We start from the raw sequence: 24055 nt of genomic DNA, 5'->3' as shown, positions 1-24055 counted from the left end.
TTTAAACATGCAGCTTCATTGCTCAAGCTACCCTTGACTTGCCAGTACCGAAGACGCGAACAAATTTGGTCCAGCCATTACAGACCTCCGTGAACGGAGACGTAGCATTGAACGCTAACAGCATGGGGTCAGAACTTTAGACTGTGTTTTAAGCGTCTTAACATGCTCCACATCTCACACCAAAAGTTATGCAACATCAGCAGACACCTTAGCACACAGCACTGTAGCGTGTATGACTCAAAATGAATAAAAAAGTAGTTAAAATAGTGTGTTTGTGCAAGGAGCTACTTACCTGTTTGTTTACATCCGTGTGTTCCGGTAGCTAGACCAAACTAGCATATCCATCGAGTGTGCACTTAACAGGCTTAACAGGCTATTGTAAGGCTCATGGCTCATGACAGGCTGTAACATGGACATGTACATTATGAACATAAACACAAAAATGCTGGATTACGTTTCCGTCTCCGCCAGTGAGGGAGTAAGTGCACGCTCGATGGATCAGCTAGTTTAGTCTAGCTACCGGAAGACGCCGATGTCAACAAACAGGTAAGTAGCTGCTTGCACAAACACATTGTTTTAACTACTTTTTTATTCAGTTTGAGTCATACACGCTACAGTGCTGTGTGCTAAGGTGTCTGCTGATGTTGCATAACTTTTGGTGTGAGATGTGGAGCATGTTACGACGCTTAAAACACAGTCTAAAGTTCTGACCCCATGCTGTTAGCGTTCAATGCTACGTCTCCGTTCACGGAGCTCTGTAATGGTTGGACCAAATTTGTTCGCGTCTTCGGTACTGGCAAGTCAAGGGTAGCTTGAGCAATGAAGCTGCATGTTTAAATCGACCGAAGTTCTCCTTTAAGTATGTAACAAACATGGCTCAGGAAAAGTCAAAGCTGTGGTCATTAAATCCCTTGAAGACATCAAACTGGAACCTGTTTGACTGATTTTTAGACCACTAAAATATCAACAAATCACAAAATGTAACCATAAGCAGATCAAATGGTAAATGGAACAGACCGGTTTGGGTTCATTTTTGAAGTAGGGTAGCCAAAGTACTGTGTAATGGTGGCGCTAAATGTTAAAAGGTTGTAGAATCAGGAGACATGTTAATGAGAAAACTGTAAGGCAAGCTTCTTGGTGGCAGTAGAGCACCACTGGGACTCTACTCTGTCAGTCACTGGCAGAGAGCCAGAACAATAGCCGGGATATTCGACAGCACTCTCAATCTTCATCTCTGAGATGAGCAGAATACGTGCACACAGATGCAGAGTGGATGTCTGAAGCCTGAACGCTGTCACTGAACAGTAATGAAGATAAAACTGTTTTTTATTTGTCTCAACACCAGAGACAGGTTTTTGATGCTTCAGTACATTAACTGTCCCCTGTACCAACATACACATCCAACCCCTGATGGATATCAGAAGGTTGATCACGTTGCCAGTGTTGGAGACTGTAACTAAATGTAAATGTAATGTAACTGTAATCTATTAAATAGAATATAATATTCACAGGTACATTTTCATTAGTGTATAATCACCTGACACTAAGAATCGTTTCATTTGCATTACCTTTGAATCAGAGGTGGTGCTCCATGTTGCACCACCCTGTTACTACAGTAACCCAGAACAGACAAACCATATCTTAGCTTCAGAGGGAATCTTTTGCATTTTTGCTTTTTGGGCGGTCACTGTAGGGGAGACTGGGATGAAGGGTATTTCATTTGTTGCAATCTGCAACCCACTCAATCCCACACAGTGGTCCTTTAAACTACAGTTACTGACCAAAATGTTGGCGGTTCCAGCGGGGTCACATGTAAGTATGTTGTTTTTGGTAAAAAATAAATGAATAAATAAATAAATAACAAACTAGTAGGAATCGGAAATTTGAGACAGTTTTCCATTGATTGGCCAGTATGCCCACACATTTTGAGCACTTTCTTTTTGCATACTGTGTTACCACAAGAATCATAAATACACTGTAATGCATGCTGAAATGATCAAGATATACATCAGGGCAGAAATCCTTGCAAACTCTGTGAAGCAAATGTAATCCTTAATACTTGTTCCCTTTTTTATTTAAACATTACTGGTGTTAAATTAGAAGTCAGATTAGTATTCAACCAACAATTAAATTGTTTAGATGTGTAATAATAATGCCTCTCTCTCTGTCGGCTGATCCGTCACTGAGGATGAAATTTTTAGGTAAATGGTCGTATAAAGTGAGACTTTCCTCTGCAGATCACACTTCATCACATGGATGGTAAATAATATACAGATAATATTTACTCTGCTCTCTGTAAAGCGCCTCTATTATGGGAATACAGTCGAATGTTTGTTTTATGTACTTGTTTTGGTCATTTGCCATTCTTTACACCATAGGCTAACATTTACTTCCTTGTTGTTGGCATATATTCAAAATTTGATCCCAAGGGCTTTTGGACTTTTCCTGTATGAACTCTTTTTTTTTTCACCACAAAATAGGGGGGTCTAGAAAATTATAACTCGGCTGACTCTTGTTTTTAATGGCCTGTCCACTATCTGGAAAAAACATGAATATGTTACTTTTGACATATTGCACCGCATGAATGTTTTAGCGGATGAGGTTCCTGGATATTATAAACTCTATGAGTCAGTGCCACTCCTCTTCAACTGTGCAATTTGCATTTGATGATAAAACCCACAAACCACAAGACTGGTTGTCCTTTGGAAATGCTTGCAGACCGCATTCTGACTTAAAGCAGCATTTAGTTCCTAATTATACCCTGCTCTGGTCGTAAGCCTGAAGAACAGCACTTTTGTCCTTGATGGAAACATTGTGTGTGCTGCGAGAGGCAGCCTACATCTCATGGAGCCCAGATAGCTGTGATTGTATAGTTCTCTCAAATAAAAAAAAAAAAAAGGGAGCTGTTCCTCGGTTATGTAAGTGATTTAATACACACAATAAAGCAATGAAAATGCAGCGTTTTAATTTTCATCAAAAGCTTAAAAGCTACAATTGGTTATATAACATTCAAACGCACCAGCAGACATTTTCACAATCACTTAATGCAAGACACAAAAATGTCGACTAATAAACGCAGAAGGAGAGCAGGACAATGGGTTTCAATAGATGTAAATATAGTCATTTTTTATGTGCGGATTATGAGGATTACGGGTTAAAAATATATATCTAAAGTGGATCTATATCCATAAGAGCTTTTTTCAGATGTTTCAGATCGTGCAGTCTTTGCTACACACACTGTAGCATTAATGGCATATGATACCCTCTCAGTCACAGCTTTGCAACATCTGCAGTAATCCTCTAAATCAGAGCAGTTGAGGATAACACGAGATAATATCTCTAGAAGCAACACATTTGCATATTATATGCCGAGAAAATAGACGAAATCGATTATTCAGGCTTCCCTATGGTTAGAATAAGGGGGAATATCATATGAAGTGCCCCGTTTGTTGGTTAATCTAATTACATACATGCAAATTGCCTTGACCTACAGTGCTGCCACGATCAGAATAGGTGAGGTCGCAGAAACTAGGGCACTACAATATTTATTAGAGGATTGACAGGTTCACTCTAATGGACTCATCCATTTTTTAAATGAGACAAAATCCATGTAACTGCGAGAAAAAAAAGCAAGTTAAGCCTTAAAAATTCCTGAAAGCCTCCCACAGGTATTTTCTTTTTACACAAAAGCTTTCATAAATAAGTGATGACAGTCAGGTTGCGTGGCCCAATTCAAGTGCTGCAGAGGTTTTGTGTTCATTCACAACAACGACTTCACAGATGCCGCGATCGCTTCTCTGTTTTAGACCACAATTAACCTCCTATCCACTTAATTTACAGCTACTTGTTAGATTATCGGAACATTTGATCTCTCTGGCGACATTATAATTAGGTGCCTGCGGGGAGTTTTTCAGTTCATATTCCACTTTGTTTCACATCACAAAGCCGAGGTGTTGTTAAAGACTCACACGTTCACGCGTCTTAAAGGATGCGATAATCAAGCACCATCGAGGCATCATCAGCATCCCCACCCATGTTGTTCCTGTGTTTCTTATCGTGACTGTGGTTCTTATGGTGAGTCCGCAGGGTCAAAATAACACCACAATTACAATACAGTCTCAAAAAATTCTGTGTTTTTGTGTCCTTGGTCATTTAAATCTGAAAAATTCATGTAATTAATTGATAGTTTAGAGCAGGGATGCCTAGAGTGGGGTCCACGGGACAAAGTTGGCCGGCCATCAGTCTGGATTTGGCCCACCAGAAGTTTCCAGTCCAAAAAACTGAAACTGAATGAATAAAGAAAAATATAAATTTAATCTCTGTTGATGCTTTGTTTTTTTAAATATTAAGGATATAGGATCCCATCCCTAATTATTATTTAAATTTACAATTCAATAGATCCTTGCTTTTGTCTCATGACCCACCATTACATTTTAGTTTTGGCTCTCAAAGGGAAAAAGTGTATGCCTCCCTGGTTAAGAGGCAGCAGCTCACAAACAACAAAGACAGTTATAACACATAGTTTAACACATAACCACAGACATGTTATTGCATTCTTCGCCATGTGAAGATTAACGAGTGAAACTGGGAAAAGATACCAATGTGTTTAATTTTACAGCCAACAGTTAAAAAAAAGCAAACTTCATTTTTCATATAATTCACCCAGTTCACCAAAAAACAATCAAAAATATTGCTTTATCAGTACACATCAATATTGAATATTGAAAACGGGTTCAATTTTAAGTCTTGCAGAATCCATACACCTGTTCAGCACCAACTGCACTCTTGTTTCTCTGACAGTGAGTTGACACAAACATTGCTATAGTGTGTGTCTCACTCACACACTCTACCGCCTTCTTCTCACCGGTCTCATTCACTCCACTTTGTTATGGTATTAGCTCAATAAATATGGCCAGTGCAGAGCCACTGCGACCAGTTTTCAAATCAACAAGGAAAGACAAATCCATATGCAAACAAGGCTCCAGACCTATTCTAAGAAAAGTTTAGCAAAGCACCTGACTGACTGATACGCCTACTCCTGCAAAGTGACAGCTCCCGTTTCAACATCACTGAACTGTTAAACAAAATAGCGCCCAGTGAACTTTGATAAGTGAGTTGTCCCGATGTCGGCCCAACGGCCATTTGTAAACATTAAAGCCAAGCTAATCTCGATCAGAACTATCAGGGTAGAATCTCTGGGGAAATACTTCAACTGTTGTCAGAGGTCGATTAACTTGAATGATGTTGTACAATGGCCTTGTTGTATTTTTCTTGTAATAAAAATCTAAGATTTTATGACCTTATTGTTATATATAATCAGTTTTTCCATATGGTAGAAAAAGTAGTAATTAATATCAATATTATTCAGAAGTTAGAAATTACAGTATTCATCGTACACTAGTATGAAGTATTGCTCAGCCCATTTTCTACAAAATGTAAGACCTCACAATTTCAATATCATGATGCTGTATGATATACTTACATTGTCACTAGATATTCTATCCATATACAGTACATATCCAATATACAACTGTTCTACTTGACAAAAAATGAATTGACAATTGTTTTTGATAATCAGTAATGCCACACCCAAGATATGCTTCTGTTTCATTTTTCAATCATGAAGATTTGCTGGTTTTCTTAAAGTAACAGGAAACCTTTCAGTTTTTGGCAGAAATTCAGACAAATCAAGACACAGAAACTGGTGATGGGCCTTTATCACTCTTTTGACATTTTATACAATAAAACACAAACACACCCACTAAAGGATTTAGGCGCAGCCGGTCTGCAAACATTATGGCCAGTTTGACCAGTCGGATCGAGCACAATGAAGCACGCTCTGAAACCTGGAGCCAGCGCATTGCTTGTCACCATGACCTTAAGAAATAAGAGCTGAGCACAACGCAGCAATCAGTGAGTGCTGTGGACGCTATAGAACATGAACGTGAAGAAGGAGTCCCTTAAGGTGACACATGTAGAGGGCACCACTCCACGCAATCAGCCCCTTTTCCAGTGTTAACCAAGGACCGCCTGTCACATGACAAGGACGCTGTTAGCACAAGGACCTTAATTGTAACTACCTTCCTAATAAAGCCCCTAAATTATAGGCAAATTAGGGGGCGGCTAAGTCACCCGAGGTGTCTCTTGTTGCCTGTGAATATTACGCTTTTGATTTGCGCGTTCAAGGGGCTTGATTGAGGTGCTTCTTCAAGGAGCAAAAAAATAATCTAACAGCATGAATCAAAGGCAAAGAACAGGAGTCACACTAATTAATGAACAAACAGTCATTATGAAATATGTATCATTCAATTCAAGCACAATTACTAATGCTGACATTTGGCCTAATTAATTTAATGTATTCCAATGTACCTTTAGCACAAGGTTATCCTTACAGGACTAACATGAAACAAGAACATTACTATGACCTTCTGAATGATATTCAAAATTTGCATAATGCTGCAACTTTTCCCTGTAGCGCAGCTGTAAGTCTTAATGTAAATAACATGTACCATAATGACTAGAGGTATTTCTAGGAAAAGGCATTCACGCGACACAACTGCCACCCCCTTACCCCCATATTATACAACAATTTACAGAAAGGTTGAGAGCATACCAAGTTTGTCTCTGAGCAATATATTTTTGTCTTTTTTTTCATATTACTTCTCAATTGCTGCTCAGAGGCCTGCTGACTCCATAAAAAGCCATCCGACAAATCTGATTGTGAATCGCTAAATGATGTCCTGAGCCGTTAATGGACTTACCACAGAAGCATCACATTCTAACCGCATTTAAAGGATTTAATACGTATCCGAGACACACATGTTAATGCACACGGTTGAAGGATGAAGATGCTCAGACAGTCCACTGAGCGAAGAAAGCACGAGGCACACTTGGACTACACTGTTCGCGGTGTTCTCCAGCAGAGAGGCCTGCAGCCGGCCTGTCAGCATGAGCCTTTCCACTTTCCACTTACTACAAGGTCACTGGCGCTGAGGTCTTTGAACCATGTTTTTATTTGACTGAAAATGACTCAAACTCATGGGTAAAAGGCAGAGTCTGTAGCAAAAAAGGCAAACAGTGTGCACGGATGAGAGCGGAGTCGATATCATACGCCCATTTAACTTGCAGATGGCACAACAAGGTAACACAGTTTAAGCGGATCGGCTTTGCTCATCAGCCAGTGAAAAGGAGCAAGAAAACACATAACCATCTATTGGATTTTATTTTTTTTTAACATGTAACCTTGGTTGAAGTGGATGTTTTGCACTGTCGCTACTGAAAAGAAGTAGGTTCAAATCTAGCCAGAACGCAGTATATTAATGCTTTAAAAGCAGTGGTGGACTGAATAGAACTGATCAAGGGCACATTAAAGGATCACACAGCAGCAGGGTTTCAGAGTTTTTTCCTCAAGTGCATAATCGGTGGTCATCCTTTCAAATGAACACAGCATCTGCCTTTTTATGTACGTTTGAAACTAAACTGCTTTAACCTGCAGACAGAAATAAAGGGAAATTACACCAAAATACAACTTTTTTAAAGGAGAACTCTAACAATTTAACATTCTCACAGATAAAAGTCATGGTACAGCATAGACGTTGACATCCTTGTCAGAACCTGCCACATACATTACCCACAATTAGCGCTACAGTGATAAGTGGATAACATTTTTTTTCAAATTGAAAGTAGATTAATGGGCAACAGTTTCAGTTATCAATTAATTGTTTGAGTCATTTTTCAAGCAAACATGTCAGGCATTTGCTGGCTCCAGCTTCTTTAATGTGAGGACTTGCTGCTTTTCTTTGTAAGTAAATGAAGAGTCTTTGGTTGTTGGTTGGACAAAAGAAGCAATTTGAAGACGTTACCTTCTTCACCGGAAAATTGTGATGAGCGTTTTTAACAACTTCTTTAAAATGTGATTATGAATTTAAATAATCTGCAGATTGAAAAAAGTCAATCCTGCGTCACCCCAGGAAGAGCACCGGGCTTTAAAGCCATTTTCACATAGTGGCCAAAGCGTGCAACTACAACGTCACGTGAAAATACTTTTATTCCACTGTCAAAGCAGTGGCTGTAAATCGGTGGATATATTTTTTTCAGTGTCACAACCCCCACAAAATGATTCGGTATAATAATTTATTCCATTCAGTCCAATGATGTTTGTAAAGTCTAAAGCTACACAATTAAATAATTTTATCCAGCGTGCGCTCGCTCTATGGGCCACAAATTGCAGAAGATGTGGGTAATCTTACACCTGGGAAACAGAATCTTTTTTGGCTTCATGCACCACTGAATGCTAAGAAAGCTTTCATAGGAATGAACGGAGCCCCGCCTCTGATGCTGTGTCCAGTCCTCATGATATGTCCATGATGCTGAGGCATTATTCTAGTAGCCTCGAGATTCTAGTCTCAAGCAAAGATCAGGAGCGAGCACGAGAGGTCTAGTAAACTCACTACTTCCTTTTCTCCACAGACCCCAGATGTTCTTTGTTATTTTGAGACTCATTCTCGTTCTCAACCAGCACAAGTGTCATCACTTAAAGCCACATTCACTATTTTTGTGGCCATGACTTAAGAGATGGAAGGACACTTTGTACAAGTCAAATTTGGACATGGAATTATTACATTTTGTGGCAGTAAAAAGTCTTCGAAACTAATGTCCAACATTTATTACAGCACATCTTGAATTTAGACTCGTGACTGGCTTTTACAGTTTTTCTTAGTGAAGCCCGTATGATGCAAATTAGCCTTGAAAACAGCCTTGTCAATAATAACACATCAAATAAACTTATTCCTCACAGAGCTCTGCTCCTTCCAAGAAACTTCCATCCCACATTACATCACCAATAAAAGTAATTGCAGAAATAAGCCGCAAACTCTGATGGACGTTCCAGCTTGAGAGTCACATGGTAAGTTTGATAAATTAATGAAAGTGGAGACTGACGCACTATTTTCTATCGCTCTCAAATATAATCAACCAAATAAATTAGCCTATTCTCTCAGTTGCTCATTCATTAATGTCATACTATCCAACGAACATGCACGGCCAGAGGGTCAGCTGGACCCCGTCCCAACACACACGTCACCATGCGACACACTGAACTTCAACCGATGAGCAACATTCCCCAACGCTGGAGAAAGAACTCATCCAAATAAATGGCAATAACATTTGGAATTACTCATCCATTTGACCTTCAATACACAATTAACTTTACACTTGTAAATGTCAGTCCCCAACATTACGAAATCCCTCCTCAGCTATACAAAAATATTCATATGGAGCAGTTTCACTTCACGTCTGTGCTCTCATTGGGTCACATGCTATATGCAAGGGAGCTTTAGAAGGAAAGTCCAGCCAAACAAAGCACTGTCATCTGAATTTGAGTTGGCTGAGATTCCCTCCTGTATTGCAGTGTGAGGATGTCTTACTTATTTCTGGAAGAATCTGGAGCTGTGAGCTGCACACTTACAAACCCGTAAGACCCAGAGTTTTGCAATGAATCTAATAAAGGTCCTTTTAAGACATCTCAGCCATAAGCCATGTGCCAGGGGAGCACTCCTGCCCAAGACTTGAGCTGCTCCCAAATCACGGAAACTACTGCATCAGAGGTGTGAAATCCCACTCTTCCTGCTCCTGATGATCTTGGGAATTGACTCAGAACAGTCTACAAACTCAATTTTTGTTACATTTAGAGTGGTAGAGTGAGTCTGGGAGCTTCTGTATATCTGAAACTCAATCCCTTCACCAACAGTGGGGGTAGGGCCGAGCAGAGCCGTCGGCTGGTCAATGGCAAAGGCATCTACATAGCTGAGAATTTTCGCATGTCAACTCCAGTGAGGTACTCCGGATTCCAAGCATATTGCCCGCGAGGAAGTCTGCACCACAATATTGATACAGCAGGTAACTGATGAAAAAAGGAGCACAAAGTCATCAGAGCACTGCCGATCAACCAGCGTGACTTTTTTAGATACAATGCCCTGCTTTTCTACTGTCCGCCAATGTCTTGAGTGAAAACCAAATTTATACTGGAAATTCTCAACAGTGAGGTGAAACAGAAGACAGAAACCAGACCACCTTATCAGAAACTGACAGAGGAGAGGTGGCTTATCACTCTGAAATGTGTCACATGGACACGGCTTTAACCTGTCTGAGATAACCATCACCACATACAGCAAGTCTAGGGGTATTCAGCTACCTGTCTGTGGACAAAAAAAAAACCTCATTTGATGACCTAAAAGAGGAAAAGAAATACAAAATATTCACATGCTATTTTCCCTTTTGACGTCACACAGACGTTCCAGGTTGCGGGTGTCATATAAAGGAGGGAAATCTGACAAACTGTGATCAATTTAACACTTGCCAGTTCAGATCAGTAACTGAAAAGACGATGGACGGTAAAAATCAGGAGGGACTTGGGGCCACATTTAAAAGTAAAAAAGCATATCTAATAACCCATTACCTTCCACTAGTTAACAGCTAATGTTAGCATTCGACAGCTTCCTAGCTAACATTACAGTTTAATATATATTACACAAAATTATGTTAAAGGTGTAAACTAAAACAATTTATAGAAGGACACTGTCATATTTCGATCTGAAACAACATTTTTGCTAACCTGTTAGCTAACATTAGTATTCAACCACTCACAGCTAACCTAACTGTTTGATTACATCCAGTGTGTTCCTCTTCCAGGCTTAAATAAGTGTGTCCAAAATGTGTGTGTTGTTATTTCAGAGTTAAGTCACACCTTTCATATTAAATCATGTAACACTATCAAACAGCGATTTTAGTAAGCTAGGAAAAGTTTTAATGGTAACACTAGCTTTTGTCTTACAGAAGCTAACTGACTATCAAATTTAATAGTGGCTCCATGTCTTTCTGGATTTACCTCTTCATTGTTATTTCAGTGAAAATATAACAATTTGTCAGATTTTCCTATGTTTGTACGACTTGAAAACGCAGCTGTACAGTCAGGCCTCCCACCCTGAGCGAGATGTCAAACTAAAATGGCTGCCGTGCGAATATGGTCTATCATGACAGGCGAGGTGTGCGACTAAAACTGTCAGCAGCATCTTTTGCATCATTAAATACTCCCCTGATCATCGTCAAACTGCCCCTCATTAGCTTTTGAGGATGCATCAATCACAGAAACGTCGTTCACAAACAAGCAAATTAAAGGTGCTGTTACAGTGAATCGTCGTGGTTAAAAAATAAAGGCTGACTCTGCCACTGACTCAGTTTTAATGAATGCTGAGGTCCATAGGGCAGAGGCACATCATTAAAGTATCTGTTCAAGGTGTGACTTTTTCAGTTAGGTGTAAAAGTGGCATTGAGTTACACATACTCTCGCATTCTTCAAGTGGAAAAGTTAAGAGAGGAAAAAAAAAGAAAAAAGGCAGAGGTCAGGGTGAGTCAAGAAAACAAGCCCTTTCCTGAGTCAAACACAGCCATGGTATAACCTTACCATGCTGGTGAAACTGAAGACTCTCCTATTAACACACACGTTATGAGTCTGACTCACAGGCACTCTAAAAAACAGAGCAATGTGTCAGTCAGGGGAAAGAAAAAAAAAGATAGTGAAGATAGAGTTCAAGAAATTAGATTTTCTTGCAGTTATCTCAGGAATCCTCTCAGCTACTGTAAACCTCCGCAGTAGCACACAGAGCATAATGATATGCGTGTGAAGGGTATTTTCCCACTACAAGTTGCCTCTGTGAGCCGAATCCCTCGCTGATCCCAGGGAAAATTCGGGCAAACATGTTAACCGGCTGGTGACGACAGCGAGTTACTCACAATCTACAAACATGTACGGCAGCAACGGACACACAGTTTACACCTCCACGCTCTGCTAAAATCCACATGTCGTACTGTACCAAAGTTACAAAACAGAAGGCCTCCAATCTGCCATCTGGATGGAGAAATCTTACCAAAGTGGGTATAAATACCATCAGTGCGCTGCAATACACCCTCCTCACATCTTTCAGCCTTATGCGCTCCCGCTGATTTCCATTTCCTCACAGTCCATCGAGCACAATTGCATGATACTCTTGAAGTAAAAGGGTAAACATGTTACTTTTGGTGTGACTCGAGGATGTGACATTTACATCTCTGCAAGCTTCCTGTGGTTTTAAAAAACTCGATCCATAGTGACACCTCCAATACAACTTTAAAAGCTTTCCTGGCCTATTGTCACCCCTTGTAATTGTTATATCACGTCTAGCCATGACTATTGCCATTAGGTTTCTGGGTTTTATTCCACTCCGAGTTTGACAATGGAGTGGAATATAAAATAGACAGGTCACTCCAATTATGATGTTTACTGCGGCCTACAAGACATATTGCAATGACTGTCCGCATTTTAAATGAGGGTTGTGATTTGAAGTGTTTTGCTGATGCTATTCACAGCACCGAAAACTTCTCTCACAATTTGTTATGCAGCAACAATAAACTGAATTGCCGCAAGTTGATAAAACAATGTGCTGTAATCATTTTTACACGGTGAAAAACATAAAGGATAGTCACCCTGCGGGAGTGACACCATACAAAATTCTTATCCAGCTCAAAAGTACAATGATGTGACCCGCTAATTCCAGTCTATACTAATTCCAGTCTATACTGGAATTAGCATGAGCGACTGGCATGCTGTTAACTGTGCTAAAGACACATTTTAGTGGAATCACAATGCTACTAAGTCAGTATACAAAAAAAATACACTCACAATCTAAGTAGTATGAAGCTAGTATGTGTCACAACCCGTGTTGTGCTGTGGTCGTGATGCCAAAAATAAATACATAAATACTACATTTACATGATACTTCTTACTTATTTAAAACAAATTAAAAAAAAAAGGCTATACATACTTATATGCACAGCAGAAAGTAATGGCTTATGGTACTTGTTACAATACTGAGATAGAGATCTATCGTTCATGCTCTTCTTTCTACTCCTTTTCATGTAAACTGTGCTGTTTTTATTTCCATCTTCATCTTGGTATACACCTTAACTTATCATTGTTGTTTATTTTTTTAAGCTTTCATTTTGCTTGATCATGTAATATGACAAAGTCAACAGAAAAATGATGGTGGTGGCGGAAAAAACTGCCCAAAAAGCACCTCAACTAAAAATGTTGTGTGTAGGAACATCATCCATATCGTAATAGCTCTAAGTCAGTATATAAAAACAACACAAAAGTGGTTGGCCTTCCTTACACCGTCTATTGCAAATATTAAGGGCGTCAGCATAATATATCAATAGGAAAAAATCAAACTGACCTTCCTAAAAGTTGTTGACGATGGATGAACTGAGGAAAAACATGTTTAAATGACGTTATGATTACAGGGCTTAACGCACTCAAGTTTCAGAAACGATTAGTACCTGTAATGGGGTTCGATCTAATTGCTATATCATAGGCTACTGGACTTGCTTCAGTTTCTTGAAGATGTTTCACCTCTCACCCAAGAGGCTTCTTCGGTTCTGAAGAATAACTGAGGTGAGAGGTGAGATGTCCAGTTGCCTACGATACAACACTAAATTACCATGAAATGACTGAGATCCTTCACCGACATGTAATGGGTTTGACCAATTTAGGAGCTGTGAAGCACTACTGACAAATGCAATGTGACTACCGTAATGAACCACTTTGTAACACTGGTCAAATTATGGCAAAAGTATGCAAAATCACTTTTCAAAATATAAACAAACTGATGATTTAAGTGTCAGACTGACAAAGACAACAGAACATCGTAGAATGATAGTATGAAAAAAAAATCATATCATCACGATGTTGTGTGATTCAGCTAAAGGTCAGTAGCCAATATTATTGAATTGTTGCCAGGCCCTGTTACATCATATTACATTGCTATACAGCTACCGGCTAAAATTAGTAATTCCATAGTCGCCTCTGCTGTGTAAAACTGATCTAAAAGCAGCGAGCAAGCTGAGAAAAGTGAGCAAACTGGTAAAGGCGCTGTTTCCTGATATACTCTCAGACGAGGTGGTTATTTCACTTCACACACAGGGGAACCCAACACATTTTTCGCACACTTGAAAACGGGATGAGACCTGGGGAGAAACAATAGATGATCAACGTTGTCACTTCCTGCATGGCAGCAGCCCTGTCGCTCTTATGACGGAGAGCAGAATCTGAAACTGATCCGACCCTGAAAGCAGCTGCTGTATCTGTGGCGGAGGTGGAGAAGCACCACAGATGAAAAGACTTCACCGCATCTTTAATTTAAACTACTTTGATTAGAAAGCACAGCTTATTCAACTTAATAAACCTAAACCTAAGTGATAACTGTGAGACAATTGGAAGTAGTAGTTAGGAATGAAGCACACACAATAAGCACTTTTAAAATCCTTCAGACAACCAGATGCTATTATCCTCAGTCCTCAAAGACAGTATCAGTTCCCTATTGGATTACACCATTAATACAAAGCCTAATTAAAGCTGTAATGAAAAATGCTTTATCATTAAAGGAGTCATCACCTGGTTTTTTACATATCCAGTCCCTCTTGGATCGCTTTGGATCAATTCTTAAAACTTATTAGAAAAAAAAAAAATCAAAAAAATCAAACATAGAGCTTGTTCTGACACTTTTTCATACCGCGACTTTCTCACGCGAGATTATGCGCGAGGTTTTGACCAGTCCGGATGTGCATTGTATTAATATGTAATGAGGCGCGCGTTGATTGGCCGCAGGAAGGACAGAGCCGGAATGGGGGGCGAGCCTGCATGCACACAGACTCCAAAACATAAACAGCCCCCTGTCATGGCGCACACACTAAATGACGAACCTTACGGAATTCAGGCATTTATGTATGAGCCGGAGTCGGAACCTGAACGGGAGAGTGAAGAGGCAGAGACGGTGGAAGAGACACGTTTACAGCAGGATGTCTCTGAATGGTAAATTCTTTTTTTTTCCTTCTTACTTTTCACACTTGTGTTTTACATGTAAGACCTGAGTTTTAATGCTGGCGGTCACGATGTATGGCGTGAAAATGACAGAGAAATTCGGCGTGCTCACTCTGGCTGAGGACGGCTGTGGGCCGATGCTTATGCAAGTAGCCTCCTGTGGTAACGTCACCACAGGAGCAGAGTCAAAATCTCGTGCTTTAGGAACGCGCACTACTGTGCGCTATTCCTGTTCGGAAAAAGAGCCAAAGAGAAAAAAAATAAGCCACTTTCAAACTCCAGCTTTTCAGGCAAGTTTCAACAGAGGTCCAACACCAATATGCATGATTTAACGAGAGAAATTGCGATTTCCGGGTGATGACTCCTTTAAGTATCGATGTCGTATTAGTCAACATGAAAACATGTCGCCGGTGCAACCACTAGGAGCAAGAATTTCTGTAGGAATAATTAAGCAAAGCTGATCCCAAATGTATAAGAACTACACAATATCATACCTAAAAGTCACTTTCATATACTTGAGCCCCTCTGGACATATACAACCTAAATAACCTTTCCAAAAAATAAGCACTAATAGCTTTAAAACCCATTTATCCTGGCATTGCTCCTCAAACGATGCTGAAACGATGACCCTCACCCTGGTCTGTAACTTTCCCCCACGCATTTGCTCCAGCTAAGTAACAATTAGCAATCCACGGATCCACAGAACTGAAGCTGAGCTAACTGGATAAAATAAGGAAATAAACTTTGTTAAGACAGGGAACATCCTTATGGTTATTTCATTAGAGGGCTGTGATTGGTAAGTCAACAGGCAATTTACTGGTTAATGAGTGACCTGTCAATACTGTACTGATCGGTCAAGCCTAGGATGAAAGCGCAACACTAACTGATTGCTTTAAAAGGCGCCTTTTTCTAAGTCAAATCTGCTCACAACACAGAAACAGCAGAGAACAAAATCGGAGTTAGAATGCTTTAAATAGTCAAGCAGCAAATCCTTGTAACTCTTGACACCAAAATCGCACTTAATCATGGCTGACACACCTCCCACCGCTTCTTATTCTCCCACTCGGGAGCAGTAAAGGTCACGCTACAAAGTCTGGGCCAGGCATCACACACCAAAAATAATCATCACAAAAACTAACTGAGCTTTTCATGTGCATAAACCCCGCTCATTGATGGTACCTGCGTAATGATATCTGGCAGTGGGTTTTTCCTTGGATGGAGGGGATAAGAAAGGACAGCCAGTTGACAGATATGCGCACCGAGATGAGCAAATTGGTCGTGGCACGGCTTTGTTGTCCCTGTGTGTCTTCACGGGGACTGATAAGAGATGGAATCAAGATCAAGGCCCCCGTCCAAACTGTTTGCGCTCCCAGAGTAAACACGGCATGAAACGTTGGTTGCATGTGCCATCCGTGCTGCTCAGATGTTCTTTTCCGTAGATTTTGGACGGACTTAACTTGTAACACACACTAAAGCCATGACTTCACAGGAGGAGACAAATTCAAAGAAGATCTATACAAATGGCTCATTTATATCAGTCAGAGGTGACATCTCTTACCAACAAGGATGCCATTAAAAGGTCAGCTTTTACTTTCTTGTCATCGGTAATTTTCATTAAGAGGTGCCATTGGCTTTTCAAATGGAAATGAGCCAGTGCTGCCCATTAAATCTGAAAACAACTCCGCCTTCGTTTTTTTCCCTCGAAGATAACGAGACGCTGCAGTTGGGGGGTGTGCACAATGGGGACAAAAAATAATATTGCAGTAATTATTGCAGAACCATTACTGTTCACAATGTTGAACTGGAATATTCAAAATAAATGCACAAAAAGGATCATTTGCCACAAAATCTTATGATTTTAAAAAAAGGTATCCGAGTCTATAAAATGTATTGAATAATAATGAGATTGTCGCTATACAGTAACATGTAAATATAGAGTGACGATAACAATTTATATTTGATATAATACACTCAGCTGCTTCCACTGTATCGTCCCTTATTAAGGACTTAATAACTCTTTAATCAAAGCTGCAGAGAGAGTCCAAGCATAAGAGGAAATTAAACAGACTGAAGTCTCTGAAGTTTTGCACCGAATTATTCAGCAAAAAAAAAAAAAAAAACTAATTTGTGGAATAATTTAAGTAGATGCTCTGCTCCACACTCATTCGGACACACACACACACACACACACACACACACACACACACAAAAGAAAAAAAAAAGATCACGTCATAGTGGGGATTGGTTAAAAGGTCATGCAAAAATGAATTTCAATATCAAAGCCTATTTCACAAATGCACCAGCAGTTCACATGAATTAGTGGGACATAATCTGTTGCCCCTAATTACCACAGACAGATTGAGATGAGATTATCCTGCACTGTAATCTGTGGCATGAAGTTCCGCTGAGGGTAATTTTCCAGAGAGGGATATAGCCACTCTGAAAGAGCGTGATTAGGACCATAAAGACTTTTAAATAATACACTAAGGGCAAAGGGGAAGCCGTTATTCATGTATCTTTTGTGGCACATTCTCTCCCGTAACATGCATTTTGATAAAACTGAAGACAGTACAGTTGTGATCCTGGTGTTTCAAATACATAAATTGTGTCTAGGAAGAAGGGATGTGCTCTATTGGTCAACTGGTCGATTGAAACCTCAGACCAAATCAAACGTTGCAGCGACAAAACCAGCCCTTCGATTCATTTAAGTGAGCGTAGTGTACTTAGGCTGTGGCGGTGCGGACCACAAGGGCTGCAAAAAAACATGTGAAAGAGAATCAGCGCAACCCGTCACGCAATGGCTAATCATGTATGATCAGACCCAGAGGACTAACTTAATACTTAACATGTTATCTCTCAGTTTGGCCCTATGTACCACTTTAAAACACACCGTTAAGATAGGCCCAGCATGCTTAGTTGCGAATCCTACTATGGCGGTGACGGGTCATGGGATGGGTCATACACAGGCACACTATTGGCGTGACTAGATGCTGGCATTGGGGGGTGTAAATATTTTTGCTGTTTCACTCAGTTTGGTCTCCTGTACCAGTATAAAACACACAGTAATGATATGCCACACACGCCGGTTGTATATTCTATATAATCTGTCAGTGTGGACAGTCACTCGTAGAGACTCATAGACGTCATGCTAATTGCACTGCAACCTAACAACTTCTGTTCCGCTTTGTTGCAATTGGAAAACTTTTAGGCACATTAAATGATGAATGGACTGTAATTATATGCCTCTTTTTTTAGTCTTGGCGACCGCTTAAAACACTTTGTAACACAAGTCAGCATTCACAGACACATTCACACACTTCTGGCAGAGGCTACCATCTAAGGCACCACATCGGGGGGTGCGGTAACCATAACCAGCCAACGATGGAAGAGCCAAGAGAGCGTTTTGGAGTTCGAAGTCCCTCTGATTGGCAGATGACCACGGCAGCAGTCGTATATATTACCGCCACCTATCGGACGGTCACTTCACACAACCCTGCCATTAACTTGCCTGTTCGTCTGAATGACCAGGGCACCAGACGTAGCAGTCGGTTCACCTTTCTATTTCACTGACGTCGCTTCATTAAAAAACAGCATCCATTACTGATGCCAACGATGCCAGTTAACTGTTGCGTCTAAGATGCAGTTACGTATTTGCTATTTAATTGCATTTACCCACTGAACATGCCATTGTAATTATCAGTTAAAGTATTGTACTTATCAATTGCAATAACTTCTTTAAGATCTTTTGTGACATTGAATGTTATTTTCAATAAAAGGTTAGTTGTTAGTCTCTCTTTAGCGAGTTGTTGTTATATTTTGTACGATAATGTGCCACATATTTGGGTCGATATTCAAAACACACTTTGGCTGTAGTGTGAGTAAGTACAATAATAATTTCAAATAGCAATATTTTTTTGACAATGTTTAACCTTATTGATTAAATTGTGCTTAGTTTAGACTGATTTCTGAGTGTTTTCCTACTTTCGGTCTAGTCTAAGTAAAACTTTTGAGTCAGGGAAGTTACTAACATCCTGACTATAAGAGCATCAATTGGGTTGTTTCAGACTGAGCACAAAAAAACATATATTCTTGAATCTTTTATTCATCAGTCATTTTAGTCTAGATGTACTTTGACAAATATGTGCTGAACTGATGGTAAAATGTAGTCAGAATCTAAAAATGTCAGCCACTTCGAGGAACCAAAACAAATACAAGTTCTGGGCTGAAGTCGCTTTTTTACATGACAATACGTGATAGTAGCTGAAACTACGCTCGGCTATGACAGGCGGATACAGATACAGCTGTGGTCCTAGACACATGCAAGTCATCAGGGAGGAAAACACAGTCATGAGTTAGAAATTAAATGCTCACTGAGGTCCCTGGAAGCAGTGCTTCCGCTTAATAAATGTAATAACTGAGTAAGTGAGGCAGTCAGTCACACTGAACAAAGGCTCTGTGAGGTCGCGCTTTGTCTGCTGGCTGTCACCGCAGAATGCCTGCTGAGGTGTAAAACACAATGGAGAGATCCCTTGTCAGTTCGTGTGGCAGCCAATTTCCTTCAGATAAAAAAATATTGGATAACAAGTATGGATGGAAGCAGTTACTGGTGAATACACCATGACACACACACAAACACATATATATACTGTGTATAAGCTGAGCCTGTGGAAAGGGGCACAGCCCTGTAGTTTGACAACTGTACGCCTCAATTTAAGAAGTTTTGTATTCTTTCTTTAAACAGAGACGCAGACTTTCCACTCGTAACTTTCAGTGAAATCGGCGTACCGTTCGGTCACACTTTGGAAACAAATTACCTTTTTGTGGAGAGGAAGACTAAGCAAACACCGAACTTAAAAAAAGGGTAAACATCAGACACAGACAGAGCCTTTTGACGACTGAATGTTGAATCAGCTATAAATACACAGCCATGTTATAATTGTTTTCCTCTGCCATCTAAACCAATGAGCCTTTAGCTTCACTGCGGCACAGTGATGGACCACATCACTGGGAAAATGCACTGTACCTCAGAGCCTGGGCGAACTGCCTGTTGAATGCACAACAGCCTCAGCCAAAACACACAGAACCAACTTGGTGTGCCTGCACAGTGCGCGCGCGCGTGTGTGTGTGTGTAGCAGGCCCTCCTGAATACAGCTATAGCAATATTTGAGAGCGCAATTATAAATCACAATGTCGGGCGAAAAAACTAAATCATTACAGCTGTGAAACTGAGAGGTGAAATTGTTCAGCTGCTGCGAAAGTTATGAATGAAATGTTTACTCCCTCTCTGCGTGCAGGGATTGCTTCAGCTCGGGCTGGTGAGAGCTTTGCAGAGCTATGAAACAATCTGTTGTAAACACCATGCCCTGCCTATTACATGAACTGGTTTACCAGGAGCTGCTTTGTACAAACGCTGTGTTGTAGTGACCGCGGGATGCATTTTAGTGGAGCGAGGGGCTTAATCTGCTGATCGCAGCAGCTTAGTTTTTAACAGCTCTGTCCGCCACTTCACTTCAGCTGAAACACCCATTATGTGTCCTACACACAAAACTGTACATTTGCAATTTAGCCCGTGTTTACAGGCAAAGCAATATCCATGAAGGAGTGTGTGAGAGGCAGCACAGAGCCAATTAAAGGTGCTGAGGGGTTGTGAATACAAAGCATTTGACCTCGACCCCCGGTCTTTCACCAATTACAGCTGCTACCTTGATTGTGATTTTTGCAAGACACGCAATGAGCCCTTTTATGAAAAATCAAAAGCTGGGAGTGGAGCTGCAACGATTAATCAATTAATCGTTGACAGGGCTGCACGATATTGGAAAAAAGCGACACTGTGACACAAATTCTCCCTCCAAATAACCTAAAAAACGAGGATGAGGATGATTTTGTGCGGGGTGCAAAAACCAAAGCAGGCCCTGCAACATCCATAAATCGAACTAAATCCCGCGACACTGGGTAGATTTTTCTCGTCGGTGACTCATGGAACAGCGAGGGGAACATTGCCCGTCCTGCGATGTGACTCCTGCACATGCGCACATTGCGATGCCGATGCTGAAACGATATATTGTGCAGCCCTGGTTGTCAATCCTAGATTCATCAGCAACTGTTTGGTTTGAGAAACGTTTTAGGGATTAAAAAAAAAACACAAAACGGAATTCTCAGACTCCTTAAATGTGAGTATTTTGTATCCTTAATAGTTTCTTTACTCCTGTGTGACTGTAAACTGACACGCTTTGGTCGTGGACAGACACAAGACAGCTGTGGACTTGAAACACTGATATAACCATTTTCTGACCTCTTAATGACCAAACAACTAATCGATTAATCTAAAAAATCAATCGAGCTGAGAATAAATTTACCCGGTGAGTTGAACAGTCTGTCAGGTTAAAAAGGTCAGGTTGCATTGCATTTTTCCCCAACATTTCCCATTCCCCCCCCCCCCCCCCCCCCCCCAAAAGCAAAACTACATATGAGCAGCATCAGTAACATCTGCTCCTTTATCTGCACCCTCACATGTTGCCCCCCCCACACTGATCTGTGCACAGAGGAAGGCACCGCTGCAGCATCAACATTACACAAGACAGCAGCGTGCAAACAACAGCGAGAGGGAGAAAGAGAGAGAGAGAAAGTGACTTACCAGACACAAACTGCCGAGTAGCGAGACGAGCAGAAAGTCCAGATTGTGGAGCAGCAGAGCGGATCCCATCCCTGACCTGAGGCAGCTCGGAGTCCTTGCTGGAGGGGGCGGAGGGGGGGCTCGAACAGACGCTGGTGATGCTCGGGTGAAACTACTGAAGCTACTTAACTCTGTTCAAAGTGGAGCTGGCTGTGTCTTTTCACTCCATCTGGCCTCTCGATGCTGATGGGGGCTCGTGAAATCATAACTCTGTAATCGCCTCGCTCTGCCCTCGATTTAATTTCCTATAATCTGCTATATGCCCAGGCTCAGCCCGCTCTCTCTGTTTCCCCGCATCTGTCTTTTTTCCCCTCTTCTGAAATTACATCCACATGTCAGAACTATTTATGTCGCTCTCGCTCTGCGGTGGGAAGTTCAAATGATTCTTTGTAGAGGGGGAAGAAACCAACGCTGTATTTTTAGGTCTTTTAAATTTCCCCTCAGACTAATTTAAACACTTCAGTGTGGAGCTGTGCGCCTTCTGGCGTGTCCCAGTCCCTCCTCTCTGTTTTTTTCCCCCAAAAAACGTTAGATCAGTGTTGGATTAAAAGAAAATTAAAAATAAGCCGCGAGATGTATCGCTCCATCACCAGTCGCTGTTTTTAGGATTTCACAATTTGAGCGCCCTCTCTGACTCATGTCACCATCAACGCGGCCGTGAAAGCGGCGAAGGCAGCGGACGTTCAAAAAAAATAAAAATCAAGAAATTCAACTTTTTCATAGATTTTTCTCTCTCTTTTTTTTTTGGCTTGACTCAAACTCGACCAAGTTCACAGCCGCACCTCACTTCCCTCGTGTACGCCTGCGCTTTTACGCATCATGAAAAACATAACGTGGAAATGTGGCGCTCGGGTGAAATCCAGAAACAGAAAAGAAACCGCTGTGTGGAAATGTAGCGCGGCGGCTCTAAACCCAGCGACTGAATGTATGAAAGTCCCCAAAACCAGCTCTGTTTACCGATGCTCATGTGAAAGAGCTCAGAGGGGGAAACGCGGAGACGCCAAGTTGACTTCGAGAATCTCTTACCTATCAAGAGAGAAGCCCGGGTTCACCCTGGCGGACGCGCAGCTCGCAAAAAAGCCTGCAGTGTTTTTTTGTTTGTTTTTTTCTCTGCGCAGAGTTGAAGTTTGTCCCCGTTGAGAAGCGTGTCCAGATGTGGCAGGCGGCAGGTCGTGTTCAGTAGTGAGTATGTGGATGGAAAAGGGGGGGCGGAAAGGAGGCAGGTAGGGTGGAGCGTAACGGCCTCTCATTGGTGCACACTCTCTTACGTTGGAATAAACCACGACTCCGAAATGACATATTTTCTCACCCCTCAAACAAACTCCACATTCAACAGATCGCAGGGCCTTTGCCAAACCGCTTTTTCCCCCTGCAGTCTCTCAAAAAGTTGCATCTAGTTGGGTTGGATTACCGAGACATAATGCGGGAGATGTCCGATTTTATATCAGGCACCGTCTGCTGCTTCACTGGCAGCACACGTCAAGGCTTCTGCTGCAAGCAGCTTCTGCTGGAGGATTTTCTCCAACTTGTGTTTGGGAAATTAAACACTGGATGATTCGGCCTTTAGGATTGGATGTTTAAGCAGTGAAATAAAAAAAATTAAAAAAATCTCCCAAAATATAGTTTTGAGATCCTGACCTGACAGTTTTTGTTTTTCTTTCTTCCCCAACAGGTCATTAAAAGCAAGTGCTTACTGAGTCATTTACTTAAATGGGCACTATAAAGATTTGGAAAAGAAATTCAAACTCGCAAAATGTAATAGTCGCAGTATCAACGCAAACTTAGAAATATGTATTTGTGTTCCTAATTTAATAAACAACCTGTTCTCATAAGGAAAATAAGGTCCCCAGAACACTGTTTGAAATTAGAAAGGTCGAGGTCCGCCACACATGGACCTTTCTATAAACACAGTAAGGCAGTTAGTGGGGCGGCTTAGCTGAAAAATCGTGCACTTTGTGATAAAAACATGGAATTTGGTACAGTTAAGGCCAAAGGCAGTCTGAAAAAAATTGGATATCGGGCCATCGTGAATTTTCAACATGGCAGCAGTGGTGGCCATTTTAAAAATGGCCGCCACTGACAACAGTATTTAGATCAATTTTCTTATTTGCATGGTATAAAATATGATGTTGATGATCTTGTTAGTGACATTTATTTACCATACCTAGCTTAAGGAAGTTTATACATGAAGAATACATATAAATCAATAAAAATTCAAGATAATTGCCAAGATCAGCATGAACATTGTAATTGTAATAAAGTTTTGTATATTGCATATCAAATGGTCGATCTCCATAAATAATTATACATTTTATCATGCAGAAATAAAATCGGCAATGTGTAATAAGCCCAGAATCTTTCTTTGTCCTCACAATTCAAGATGGCCATCATTTACGTGCAGATATCACACACAATTGTAAGTGGTGCTAGTTAAAATTAGCTAAAGAGAATTTAGTTTAATTTCAGTCTTT

The 24055-nt window shown here is 40.8% G+C and overlaps 1 protein-coding gene across 1 annotated transcript in view; it reads right to left on the bottom strand.

The window, feature by feature from the left end:
- Positions 1–22761, bottom strand: part of pth1r (parathyroid hormone 1 receptor) — a 58722-nt gene extending 35961 nt beyond the window's left edge. The window contains exon 1 of the mRNA XM_030403914.1: positions 21546–22761. Coding sequence (XP_030259774.1) covers positions 21546–21614 — 69 coding nt within the window. The 5' untranslated portion in view covers positions 21615–22761. The remainder of the gene's footprint in view (positions 1–21545) is intronic.
- Between the last annotated feature and the right edge of the window lie 1294 nt (positions 22762–24055).

Source organism: Sparus aurata, chromosome 21 (genome assembly GCF_900880675.1).
Source record: "Sparus aurata chromosome 21, fSpaAur1.1, whole genome shotgun sequence".
In the NCBI taxonomy this organism is placed as follows: domain Eukaryota; kingdom Metazoa; phylum Chordata; class Actinopteri; order Spariformes; family Sparidae; genus Sparus; species Sparus aurata.
Note: the sequence above shows the minus strand (reverse complement) of the source record. Positions and strands in the feature narration are given on the sequence as shown.